The 14,368-nt window shown below is 41.5% G+C and overlaps 1 protein-coding gene across 1 annotated transcript in view; it reads right to left on the bottom strand.

The window, feature by feature from the left end:
• Nucleotides 1-14,368, bottom strand: part of sorcs3a (sortilin related VPS10 domain containing receptor 3a) — a 204,646-nt gene that overhangs the window by 88,136 nt on the left and 102,142 nt on the right. The window contains exon 3 of the mRNA XM_076091868.1: nt 3,749-3,848. Within this exon, the coding sequence (XP_075947983.1) occupies nt 3,749-3,848 (100 nt within the window). The remainder of the gene's footprint in view (nt 1-3,748; nt 3,849-14,368) is intronic.

The following is a 14,368-nucleotide window of genomic DNA, read 5'->3' as shown; positions in this document are numbered from 1 at the left end:
TGATATTGTGCACTTGAACCCATCATAATAGTGTCCACTAGGACCCGTCATGACAGCGTGCACTAGGACATGTCATGATAGGGTGCACTAGGAACCGTCATAACTGCGTACAATAGTACCCGCCATAATAGTGTGTACCAGGACCCGTCATGATAGTGTGCACCAGGACCCGCCATGATAGTGTGTACCAGGACCCGTCATGATAGTGTGCACCAGGACCCGCCATGATAGTGTGTACCAGGACCCGTCATGATAGTGTGCACCAGGACCCGCCATGATAGTGTGTACCAGGACCCGTCATGATAGTGTGCACCAGGACCCGCCATGATAGTGTGCACCAGGACCCGTCATGATAGTGTGCACCAGGACCCGCCATGATAGTGTGTACCAGGACCCGTCATGATAGTGTGCACCAGGACCCGTCATGATAGTGTGCACCAGGACCCGCCATGATAGTGTGCACCAGGACCCGTCATGATAGTGTGCACCAGGACCCGTCATGATAGTGTGCACCAGGACCCGCCATGATAGTGTGCACCAGGACCCGTCATGATAGTGTGCACCAGGACCCGTCATGATAGTGTGCACCAGGACCCGTCATGATAGTGTGCACTAGGACCCGTCATAATAGCGTGCACTAGGACCCGTCATAATAGCGCTAACTCAATCTATTTTTGGGGGATTTTAACTTTCCTCCTATCATACAATATCATACAATTCCTTCTGCTTCTGGCTGGCTACCTGGTGCTGCGTGCAAATTGAAATGATGACAAAAAAGTAATTTTCTCTCAATGAAAAATGAAGGTGAATGGGGAAAGCCCTTGTGACCGAAGCCGCCCTCGCCGAGTGGATTGATAATGTCTGGTCACATAATGCCCTGAAAGTCAAACTCTGCTGGTCCTCAACTGGCTCTGCGCCACCACAGCGCGGGCAGCTCATGCAGACGAACGGCACACACCTCTCTCCATGTGCTTACCGGGGGAGTGAGCGAGGAGAATAGTAGTAGTAAATAGTGAAGCTGTCCATTTCATTGCTTTATATTCAAGTAATAAATATACTTTTGTCAATTAGATGGTAATCTGCATGAGAAATAAAAATAACAAACACAATAAATCAGTTGTAATAATCATACGTTATAGTGATCAATTTGACCCGGATAGCCGTGATCATGAGAAGTAGTTTCCACCGTACTTTGAATTTCCTGTTTTCATGTTCATTTGCATGCTAAAATAAATTGGAAAAGTAGCACTTAGTACCGCTTGCTCAAAAGAAGCTATCTAGCCCTACTACTGAATTAAGCAAGGGTCCATTTTTTTTTTTTTTTATTCAACTTTTCATTTTCAATAGGGACATTTTTTCTTTCAAAAGCTTTCTTTTCTCCCTTTACGTGCTAACTATTTTTCCGGCAGCAATAGTCAAGTTAAAGCTATGGGCTGGTAATCTTGAGACACTAGCAAGAGCAACTTTTAGAGTAGATTTAAAAAATGATCCAACAGAAATACCAAAAAAGCTCCAAAAGTCACTAAATCTAATAAGAAAGTTGCCAAGTAGTCAACACTGACAGCCTGTCCTTTCAGTCCTCCTTCCAAAGACACGTCCCAAAAATTAACATTATGAACGTAAACAACAAACATGGCTACTGTTTATACTCACAGCTGTCATAATAGCTTGAGGAAGACTCTACTGATGAGCAATACAGTCCTGCCACAGTAACAGAACTGTCAGGATGTAAAAATAAATGTTCGGAGTTGAGTATTGCCCTGCCTACGTTATACGCGTATCTGCTACTTTTTCTACGTGTATTGTAGGAACCATTCAAAAAATATTATTTTATCTTTTTAATATAGCGTCTGTGGAAAATATCTAATGTTGACTTTGTCGTCAGCCATTACTAATTGCCAATTGGAGAAGATTGTCCATATCTACACAGTGGTGTGTATTTCCATGCGATACTGTTCATTCCTGTACAGTGTGTTGACTAGAAACATATTGATATGGAAACAGATGTCTACAGATGGAGACGAGACTCCTACTTTAACTGAGCTGCTTGCAGCACTCTGACCTCAATGGCCTACAATTCCACTTGTCTATCACATTGTTGCTCGGAGCACCAGACCAGCAGAGTTCTACCACACGAGGGCGAATCAGATTTACTGCCAGATAAGGAGTTGTGAATCACAGTGTAGAGATTTAGAACATGCACAAATGAATTCAGCTAATGTGGAAGCCAGATGTGAATCTTTCATAACGGGAAAGTAAGGAAGGTTAGGTTATTGTTTTATTAAATTAAATGAACAGAAGATTGAGGCAAATGGTAGAAAATGCAGTGCAAACCACATACTGATCAGTTAACTAAATTCTGAGAATGTTAGAAAATAAATGAAATGAGGAGTAATTGACAGAACTCTCGGGCAGATTAAAGACGTTGGCAGATGGTTGGCAGCTGGCAATACTCATACTTTCTGACTGTTTTTGTGTCGCCTAAAATACTTATATTCCACTTTTAGTGGTTTCTAGACACATAGGAAAGAGTCACTGCCATAAATTAACACGTCCATCATGTCCACAGATAAACTGTACCATAAATTCTCAAATAACATGTGGTATGCAAACACTGACCAACTAAATGAAGCATGTTGGATTTCCTCTATATTCTATGTTTCAGCTCACATAGGAAATGCAGCATAATATAAATCCCCACAGCACTAATTCAATCTGTAGAGCAACAGAGTCATGTCATACGCGCCAGTCTCACAAATACAGTTTTCATTCACGAAATCAGTCCAATCTCTTCTAGTTTGATGTTATCATTCGGTATTAGGCTACTTTCAACATGTACACATATAATTATATACAACACAAAACTCAGGGATGTCAATTGCCAAACCTGTCTGTTACAAAGTTACTTTCTCATACAACTAAACTGCATTCTTAATTTTGTTTTGAGGGAAACCTGTTTTCTTCCGTATCACGGTCACAGTTTTAAACGTGTGGTGAATTGAAACAAAACAAAATAAAACTCAATAAAATGACTTGGCTGTGTTTAACAAAAACATCATGTTTGTTGTGTTGTTTAATTACAATGTCATTTTGTTGTATGGGACAGCAATTCCATATCAATCACTGGAGTGAGATCATATGATTAACTCCCTGAAAGACAGATCAATTGGATCAAGTGATGCAGCTGGTAAATATAATTATTTAGATGTATTGTTCAAATGTTGTAATCTTTCTTTATACTCGTTTTTGCCTTTTTCACCTGATATCCTGTTGGCACGTAAAGCATCAAATCAAAAGCCTACCACTACGGGAAGGCTTATGCCATTTGAGGTTTTAAAGTAGCTTAACTATAATCAGTGAAAGACAACAGTATTTCTGTTACAGAAAATAAAAGGTATGACATGACTGTAGTTGTAATGGAATCACTGATGTGATCATCTTGGATTCATCATGACTCCACGTACGGGAGTATGAAGTTTTGAGTCTGCATCAACAACATTCAAACAGATCACAAAAAAAGGAGACTTCTAATTAATATATTACAAAAGGTATAAACGGGGGGAAATATTAGCAAAGGTCTCTTTCATAAGCCTGGTATAAAAAAGGCCTAGTTCTCTTCTGCAGGGGCGGCCGCTATTTAAGAATTGACAGGATATGAGCAGTCTTAACAAGAAAAGCACAGCTTGTGTATCGATAAGAGAGAGAATCTGCACGAAGTCTGAAAAATCAACTCCTTTGAACTTCTCACCTTTCTCTTGTTAGTTGGGCAGACGTACAGGTAACTCAGGACAGTCTTGGATCCGACTTTGTCGTTCATCCTCTCGTATGTGGAGCCATAGTCAGTAGATCTGAATGGAGGAAATAAAGGGAAATATGAGATAAACCAGAGCATACTGAAAGTTTGCTGACTATTTATTGGGTAAACAAACAGACAAAAGATCACTGGGACATTGTGTGATTCATGTCAAATGATATTGATTTTGCAGTGATGAAAAAGAATGTAATATCACACCCTGGGGTAAAACAACAAGCAGATGCAGGGTGGTATGGTACTGCTTTTATACAGTTATTCTGTGCGAGTGTGAAACCATTGGCAATAGAACAAGAGAAGGTTAACCAATCATCTCTAGCTGCCAACAAAAACGAACCATTCGAAAATGTCTGGGGACCCGGCACTGTAAATAATTAATTCTCTCCCGATGACTACTATGAAATAAAATATGTCGAGTGCAGAAACATGTGGATGTTCCTGAACGCATGGGCTTTAATAATTTAACAGTGGGAATGAGCCTGTTAGCCAGCCCAGTCCCTAGAAACTCCACATGAATCCATCATCACCAGTAACTACCCAATCTGCTTTCAAGTAGAATATTACAGCATTTACAGGGCTGTTCGCTTTTCACTTTTTTCTGTGAAAGCTGCATTCATGTGCCCAGGATTTTCAAATGTTGCTCTCAGTGGGGACCCAAGCACCCACCCACAACTGTGGCATAAGTCCCATTTGGATATGCAGCCTACTTCACAGTGTTATTAGGAAAGTGAAGATGATACCTATTTCAGCGTTGATTCCTTTTTTAGTCAGCGCCTATTGCTTGTGCTCCTTCAGCGGTAACGTGGTTTCAGTGAAACTGCACAGAGATTTCTCTCATTTGAATTCCTTTCAGAATGCCTCTGAGAGACACCGTAGTTGCTATGATTACAAGGCACAATAATGAGTCTGACGGACAGCATCATTTCCACAGCATATTCAAGTGGAGGTGTGGGGAGAAGCACTGAGAATAATCCTGAATTTGGAGCAGGGGCAGTGAACTGCTGGCCTCTGTGTAACTCTGTTGGAGCCTCCTGAGAGGAGACTTCAGAAATAGCATAGAAACATATGTTGTTTTTGGTATGACGTGGGTGAGCACAAGAGCCAGGCATGCCTTCATCACCTAGTCACAGTAATGCATATGATTAGATGTATTAATGGAAATGGGGCTATCTGGTGCAGACAGCAGCAAAGATCCGCTCTTGGATCTGGACCAAGATTAAATGTAACCCCCCCCCCCAAACACTCATATCCTGCACAAGAGAGCTGATACATATAAAAATGATTATTAAAGGATTATTAAAGGAAACGGCAGAACGACAAAAGGATGGTACCCACCTACATTATATATTTGTAAAGGGAAATTAAATGAGGAAATGGACCAGTGACTAGGCTGCATGTCAGCCAGTGGTTACACTGTATTGTATCCAATGTTTTGATTCCTACCACAGTTCTGTTGTCAGCAAGACACTGTACCGTCTGCTCAGTGTTCTCACACTTATCCTAAAGTCAGAGATGGCACTCTTTTTGACAACGACCTCATATTTTTCCTCAAAGATGTGGTTTAACTTCAAAATGTCAAGAAAGGGTTCAACAAACACTCAAATACTTTTTCATAGACTTGAAAAAAATAATGAATACAAATGTAGGTCTGACGGGGTTGAAGAGACCAATGAACTTTAACAAATAAATAGCTGTTATTTTGTACTCTCAAATTCACTGTAAGACTTTCTATGAACATGATTTAATTATGTAACCTTTTAAGGATAATGGATGTACGTTACAATTCAACTGAGTTTAATAAACCCAAATGCAGGGAAACCAAAAACGATAACAACAAAACAGCATACGTTTAAACATTGTTACCTGACGGAATATGTCCTCAAAATAAAACATTGGTGTGGTTTTTGGATGTCTGTGCGTGCATGCGTTTGTGTTTGTGTGTGTGTTCGAAGAGCACTTTCAGCTGACAGGTGTGGTATATCAAGATGCTAATTAAACAGCATGATTACACAGGTGTGCCTTGGGCTGGTCACAATAAAGTGGCACTCTAAAACGAGCAGTTTTATCTCACAACACAGCGCCACACACGTCTGAATGTTCATCTCACTACTATAAGCCATCTTCAGTGTGGTTTATGAGAAGTGTGCAGTACATGCAACAATCTGCAGACCACGTGCAACCGCTCTGGCCCAGGACCTCCACATCAGGCAACTTCATATGCAAGATGGTCTGAGACCAGCCACCAGGACAGCGGATGCAGCAGTTGGTCTACACACACAAAGAATATCTGCACAAACGGACACGGTCTCAGAGAAGCTCATCTGTACGCTCCTTGTCCTCAGCAGGGTTCTGACCTGACTGCAGTTCGTCATCGTAACCAACTTGAGTAGGCAAGAGCTGTACCTTGGACGCCGCGAGGTGAATCCTGGTTTTAACTGTACCGACAGACGGCGGTCATGTGGGCGAGCGGTTTGCCTGCGTGGTGAACAGAGCGCCCCATGGTGGTGGTGGGGTTATGGTATGGGCTGGTATAGCTATAGACAACCAATACAGCTGTGTGGTGATTTGAACAGAGATAGCGTGATGGGATCCTGATACGTGTTGTTGTGACATTCATCCGCCTTCATCGCCTCATGTTGCAGCACGATAATGGACAGGCCCTTGTCGCAAGGATCTGTGATGTCCCGCAGGCTGAAAACATCCCTGCTCTTGCATGGTCTGCATACTCACCAGACATGTGACCCATCGAGCATGTCTGGATGCTCTGGGCAGGCGTGTACCACAGCGTGCTCCTTTTCCTCTCAAAATCCAGCAACTTCACACCACCATTGAAGAGGACCACAGTCAACAACCTGATCAACTCTATGTGAAGGAGATATGTCGCACGGCAACAGATAAATAAATGGTGGTCACACCAGATACTGATCGAAAAAAATGCTTTTCTGTGGCTCATGTGAAATACCGATAAATGTATTTTTTCAAGATAAAACCGACCTTTTACTGTGACCATCCCAAGACCCACCTGTGTAATAATAATGCTGTTCAAACAGTGTGTGTGTGTGCGTGCATCTTGCTTCGAGTCAATCATCCTGAAACAATGGGATATGCAAGTGCCTCAACAATACATGCCTCAGAGAACATGACATATGTGTGATCAATTAATTGTATATATTATTAAGATAACAAAGATAATTTTGCTTCTTTCAACTGAACGTCTTTGTTACAGGCTCCGGCCCTCGGCCCTCGAACCAAGAGAAGTCTTCAGGAACTGACCAGCCCAATTTGAGCTGATTCTTACATATGGGGGTGTACATCTTCGTTTTATGGTTCTCTTCACTGATTATCTGTGCATTAAAGTTGAGTTGATATTACAATGTGACTGATTATTTCTAAGGATTAAGGATCTAGTTTTTGATTAGACTAGGATGTGATGCCTTGTCTGCTATATTCTTCTGTCAGCATATGGCACAAGACAAAGGCTGGTCACCAAAGAAGAACAGAAGATACTGCTACTGAGTTATGTGTTCTACATATTTTCAACCTGAGGAATACTTCCAGTGTGCTTTTTGTAAAAAGTAACCCGACAAGCAGTTTGTGAGCTTTCCTGTAGAATCTATGGCTGTTTCAGGCTTGTGGTGAAAGATAGCAGCTGGAAGGGTGTTTGTGACTATCAGTAAGAGATTAAGGCAGATTTGAATCAAGATGTTACATCAGACTCTCTTGAGTGGAAGATTTTCACAATAATTCTGTGACTATGAAACAGACTTATCACACTGGCAATATGATCTTCTTGGATGTATGGATGGTATTTGAATAGCATTATTGACTGCTGAACATACAAAAGCTAACTCTGTCACCCTCTGTTCTTCAACACTATTACCGCCAAGATGGTACTAAAATGAAATAAACAATATTTCTGAGTAATAATACCTCTGACCAACACCGTAGTCATATAAATTGCACAAAGGAGAATCTACACATTATCCATTAGATTTACACCACATTACCCATGGTATAGACACCGTGTTATAGATTGGAGGATATAGTCAATCTCATACACCATTCCACAAAACATTTGAGGATGAGAGCTGCCACATAGCCAAGGCATCATGGGAATTGGTAGTGGACAGCTAATTACAACAATAAGACGGAAAATGAACATCGAAGTATGCACGGAGACGTGCAGCAGCAATAAATGAATCAATGCACATTACAAAAATATGTAAACGGTGTAAACTGGCATGGAAAGAAGCAGAAATATGCCCATGTGCTGAATCTACACAGTCACAAAGTGGAGGTTTCCATTTGTTTCCATTCATTACGTGAAGCCCTCCATTTTTTTTTCTGGGAGTGTGTGAACATCAAATGATTGGAGAAAAAGACAGACAGAAATTGCATTCGGGAATGTTTGTGAGGTTTTGCCAGATGTCTGTCGGTAAAGCAGCACAGTTGACCGTGCTCTGGGGAGAAAGAGAGAGAAAATCAAGCCATGCACTTCAAAGTGTGAGGGATGGAAATTGCAACTAAATCATCTTAGGTTCTCAAGCTCAAACAAAGCACATCACAGAACACAGGATTTAAAGATAAATGAATTCTGTACAATACCGTGTCAAGAAAAACAGGTTACCTATCTGACTCTTCTCTCTGTTAACCTGACTCTGGATGGCTGCTGAACAAAAAACTGTCAGTGAATGCCAGCGCACACGAACCAGCAAAGAGACACAATGAAACAGGAAACACCGAATCAATATTCATCAGGTGTCTGAAGATGAAAGCATCATCAGGTGGTTGTCAGAGTTGAACCGAAGCAGCAACAACTCAATTGTCTGTCCACAGAAAGAGACTCACACAGAGACACAGGAAGCTCAGAGAGCGAGAGAGACGGCGAGAGTAAAGGTTTCTTAGCAGAGAACCCTGCGGCAAAATTCAGCCTGAAGACTCTGAACACTTACTGACTGATGCGCTTGAAAGACATTCACATCGCTGGTGAAGCGAGGCGTTCTCTGCAGTACTGAGGGGGTCAGAGGTAGAGACGCCTGAACACAGACATTTCCTCTGCAGTTATCTGAATTGTTGCAGTCTTTTGTTCCAGGACCACGCTCTGGTCCAGCCACAGGTCCTCCACACAAGCCTGCTCTCTGGATAGAATCCAGAGTACTTTGGACGACCAAGAAAGAACCAAGCAGAGCGGTCGCCAGAACAAAATGCCTGAGAGTTTGATGACAGAGAATGAGAGACCAGATTTGGGCACACTGAAGATCCTCTTGTTAACCTTCATGTACCCAGCAAAGGGCCGACTGGGCATTCATACTCTCTCTACAGAGCTGTGTTTGAATTCAGAGTTTGTATGTCCTCTTGACTGTTGTGTGAGTTTTCTACGGCTGCTCTGAGTTCTTCCCACTTCAATGCAAGTCAGAGAATCTGAACCTCCCCAGTAAGCACTGATTTGGTAATTTGCAGGTCAAAGTACGACTATGTGTCTCGGTTCAATCTGGGCTTTAATTTGAGCAACAAGGACATTTTTTTTGTTTTTGAAATGTGGCTAATGCAACCCAGTCCAGAGAAAATGTTGGCGTTGTACGTTTCTGCAAACCAAGGATACGTTGAATGTTAAATGTTTTGGTTCATGGTTGCAGAAATGCATGCTACCATGTGGTTAACATTGTGAAACGATTAGCTTGGTTAAGGCAATACAACTACTTTGTTTTGTGGACTTTCTGAAACGTTATACTATTATACCACGTAACTTTCCAAAAAGGTTGTTCGATAAACTTTGTCTCTGGCTCTGACCTGGCTATAGAGCTGGGTTAATAATATGGTAATATCATGGTTATGGCAAATACATTATGTTTAATTTATGGTTAGGGTCAGGCAAAATGATTGTGGTTAGGATGAATACAGATTCTAAATGTTAGCTACAGGTCTGTGACGGGAGGCAAACTCTGGCCCCCTGCATAGATGACAGATGTGCTGACATACTTTTTAATTGAGAGTTATCTTTATTTCCCACCAAACCAACCTACAATGATTTGATGAGATTCAGAACTAGACTCACATGCAATGAAAAGCTGTCGAGCCCCAACCCCCAACCCCGATCCTTATAGTCTGACAGGACACTAAACTGTACTGGTACTGCACATTGGCATCGGGCCTAAATTGTGAGGATCCAAGTGTTACTGGAGACTTAGAATATCTGCCAAGGAGCATTAGCTAATTAACAGTTATAGGTAAGCTAGATGTCCAACAAAACAGTCTTAACTTGCATTAGCTGTTCATCTAAACTGAAGATCAATGCTCACTGAGCCAGAAATGCCTACTGTGTAGAATGTAAGGCGTTTGTGTGGTGGCCTGCAGCGCCTGGTGACATGTCCAGGGTGTTTCCCTGCCATTTCCTCTGAGGCGTGAACAAAAGAAAGGTTGCATCCTCCCTGTGTGACGCAAAGAAAACAAATGGAGGATGAGTTGCCCGGGGAAATTAGTCTGTTACTTGGTTATTCAACCACTGGATTTCTAAATGCTTTAATCCAAAACACTAAGCCGGCACTCCAGACAACATTCAGGCGGAAACACTGTTGTCATGGTTCACTGTTATGGCAGTATAGACTTCCTTTTGAAGCTGCTTCCCCTGACCAATCCTTTCGCATTAGAATAATCAACCCTCAAAGGGTCTAAGGAAGACGAACGCTATTCTGTGGTTCAGTGTCATTATATGTCCATATATTACAACATAGTAGATAACTGAATGTTTGAATGTATGGTTAGTTCAAATCATTCATTTATCAATACAAACCTTAGGTCTGGGTAGCAATGGGATTGTAGAGGGAGACAATAACAATTTCAATCAGGAGAGACTACATTAGAGTGAAGCAATCATTTATTACAAATGCATGATAAAATGAATAGTGAAGAGTCTTTGGCAATGGGACTCTATGGTGATGTAATAATTTAAATGGGGGTAGTGGTGCTGTGATTAGATGAAGAATATTCCCCCTGGAGTCTAGACACTGATGGTAGTGAGGAAAGAAGTTGCTTCAGATCCAATGATGAGGATGAGTAGCAGGACAGGGCACTGGATATGATGAAGACTGGAGGTGAATGGGGTAGAGGAGGGTTGCATCGGCAGAAGAAGAGAGGAGAGCAGTTTTACAATTTTGACAGCATCTATGTGATTGGCTTTGGGAAACCGTGGCAGAATGTGCTTGATGTAAGTGAAAGTGAACGCCGTCAGATATTTTGCCATACTGTTAATACCATTAGTCAGGCCTTTTTATTCCATTCATAAACAGAAATGTACTATATTGTAACATATATGTTGATTTCCTAATATAATATGACATATACCACCATTGAGGATCCATACCGTATCACACATGGATGTATTTCCAATGCAGTGGCGTCCTGCTAATGAGCACTGTGGTTGTTGTTTGGTGTTTGGGTTTTAAAGTACCATGTGCAGAATTTCTTCGTTATCATAGCATGTCTCAAATTATTCTGATGGGTTAAAGAAATAAATGTGATTTTTGAAGTGTGGTTGTATGAGGTTCTTCTCCATAGTCAGTGTTTTACTACAGTATATGGAGTTTGTAGAAACAGACAGGAGTACCAGCACGGGAGCAAAGCAATGTACTGCTGTGAACGTAATTTAGACACCTGTCAATATCAGTTAAAGTATATGCTTTATTTAGAATAATTTCCCTTAGCCTCGCTGTCAGACGGCCCTTTCTGAAGGCGGAACTGAAGCTTTTATCTTAGCTTTCCTCAAATACACAAGACTCCATTGACAAAAATGGTAATTTTACCTCTCAAAACAAGGGAGTTGCTGGTCGACAGCTGCCTTGATTGGTTAGTTTATTTGTGTTATTGTGTGAGTTTATTGATGCTGAACTAACCTTTAAAACACTGAAGTCACACGATACCACAAACAAACGGATGTTAACCAACGTTGCCTGGCAAAGGCGGCGGTGTCTCACCAGGTTGGTTCCAAAAATCATTATTAGTTGGACAAGAATAGAATATTGATTTGTGTTTGTAATGAGTTTATGTCTGTTGTGTGTTGTCTTGCACTTAAAGGTGAATACCCGTGAATTTATTAAGGAGCTACACTTTATTGTTGAACAGATGATTCATTCATATTTCTGGATGCAGTAAGTGCTATTACTGCACACAACTATAGTATAAACAGGGAATCACATATGAGACCAAGATGACATGCTAAATAGTAATAATAGCAACTTGCAATAGTAAAAAGCAATATATTAATATTGGCTGGTCATTTTTTTTTATCTATCCCCTAAGGTTTATTTTGGACCCTGCAAACATGGCACATTACTACCTACACTGTAATGTTGAAAAAGGATTCATTAAAACACAGAAAGGTAGACACAGAGACTCTGATTGCCAGTCTCAGCCCGCCATTCACTGCAAAAACACATTACATTTCCATCAGCAACATTCTACTGACAGAATACGAAGACTTTTCAGGAAAATGAAAACCCATTCTGATATTTGCTGCATGCCAAAACGATTGTGTTGCAGCATGTCTTTAGTAGAGGTAGCAAACTTGCAGCTGCCTTTTTAACAATCACTGCTACCATCAGCAAAGCAGATCTCGGCAAGGAGAGTCATCATGTACAAGCTGTCAAGGAGTTTATCTGTGGAATATACACTCACCCTGGGCTGCACTCTTGCACATCAAATGAAGCATGCACACACACTCCTGCTCAAAGATGGCACACACACACACACACACGCTTGCATCTTTCCATGTTTTCACCTCAGGCAACGGCTGTACAATCTCTCCTCTAATGCACAACCGCTGGGGCTTAATTGAAAATGACTTTGGAGAATTGCCACTTCAAGATTGGAAGATACTGTTTTCACAGGTGTTCAGAGTTGTCAGTGAAACACACGTGAGAGAGGAGAGCGGTGACGCATGAAGGAAATAATGGAACCTCAAAAGACCGAGCACTGAACACCAAAGTCTGTCTTTCTTTCAATAGATTAAGAAATGTGTTTATGTGCACATCCGACTCTATGCATCTGTGTTAGTGGGAGATAGTGAAAGGGAAATATAAAAGCAACCCATGTGTGAAACAAACTGAAAGACGAAAATGTGCTTGTCGACCATGCTGGAATCCATGCTGCTGCTAATTCAAAGCGCAGAGAAAGTGAGAGAAGATCGTCCGCTGTAAAACAAAAAGATTCCACATAACAACAATATGTTGGAGTGTGATACATGCAAACAACAAGGAAAGCAGAAAGGGGAAAGGGGAGGACTGGAGTTGACATAAACTTTGTCAAGAAAAAAAAAAAAACACACAGAATCCCAATCCTGCTCTCAGGCCTTACCGAATATAACCTGATCGCATCATTGCACTGCGTCTGGCAAATGCAGTGTTGGAGGAAATCCCTTAAAGGAACAGCCGGAGTGGGACAGAAGTGCTGACATTCAAAGATCGCTCTGAGTGACAGCGTTTGTCGTGTATCCCACTCACGGCCCGTGCTCTCCATCCAACCTTGACATCGGTTAGGCACGTGTCTTTGCTTCATCCCCTTCTCTGCTCGCCACGCTCCGGACTGCTTTTTCCAGAATGAATTTTTTAAATAAAGTATGAAACTTTAAAAAATCCCCTCCCAGACATGATGACTTTTTCATGAAGTCTAGAAGGACTTTTATTTAGGTCACACAGAAGATAAATCCATCCTGTTTTCAGTGCGATTGTCAGCTGCTGACCTGACCCACATCGTCCTTTAACCCAACCCTCTTTTGCTCTGCTCTCTCTTCTCAGAGGTGAACTGACAGCCGGTTTCCCCTCACACTTGGTCACAGATGATACTGTTACAGTATGTGATTCAAATCTTTTTCAGAGTGCAGGATTTTAGATGGACAATCCCTCAGAACATCTCTCAACCCTGGAAAGCTGGCGAGCAACGAACAACCAGAAACAACTTCCTCCATTAATTATTCATGGCATGAGAAGGCCTGTAAAAAAACAGTTCAGTCGGCTGGATTATTACAGAGTGGGATTCTGGAGAGTGGCAGTGCACCGTAGTGGCCAGTACGTTTGAGTTTGTGCTCCAACAACGTCTCTGGAGTGCTGTTAGTGATGATAACTGACATGTCGGGGTCAGGAAGAAGTCAAAGTCTAAATGTGCTAAAAAATAAAAGAGACCGGAGAAGTAGGGGCGTTCTCTAGTGAAGGAGCTGGTGAAATAAATGTAAAAGGAACGGTGTGTAACATTCAGAGGGATTAATTGCAGTGGAATATAATATTCATTACTATGTTTTAATCAGTGTATAATCACCTGAAACTAAGAAGCCTAGTGTTTCCCTTATGCTTAGAAAAATCCATTTATATTTAGTCCGCCATGTTTCTACAGCAGCCGAGAACACACCAGCTCTGGCGAGAGATTTACCCATTTCATGTTTTCTGAAGGTAGGGTGCGTTCAGAAACTCTGTTGTAAACAAGCCCCGGTGCTAAATAATTAAAGATCATAGTATGGATAAGCCCCGACGTTACTGGTGCTTTTATTAGTTAATGTTTTGCTGTCATTTA

The sequence above is a fragment of the Anarhichas minor genome, unplaced genomic scaffold, assembly GCF_050575085.1.
Source record: "Anarhichas minor isolate MPS153535 unplaced genomic scaffold, ASM5057508v1 ptg000014l, whole genome shotgun sequence".
In the NCBI taxonomy this organism is placed as follows: Eukaryota; Metazoa; Chordata; class Actinopteri; order Perciformes; family Anarhichadidae; genus Anarhichas; species Anarhichas minor.
The sequence above is the reverse complement of the archived record's forward strand: the minus strand, read 5'-3'. Positions and strand labels throughout refer to the sequence as shown.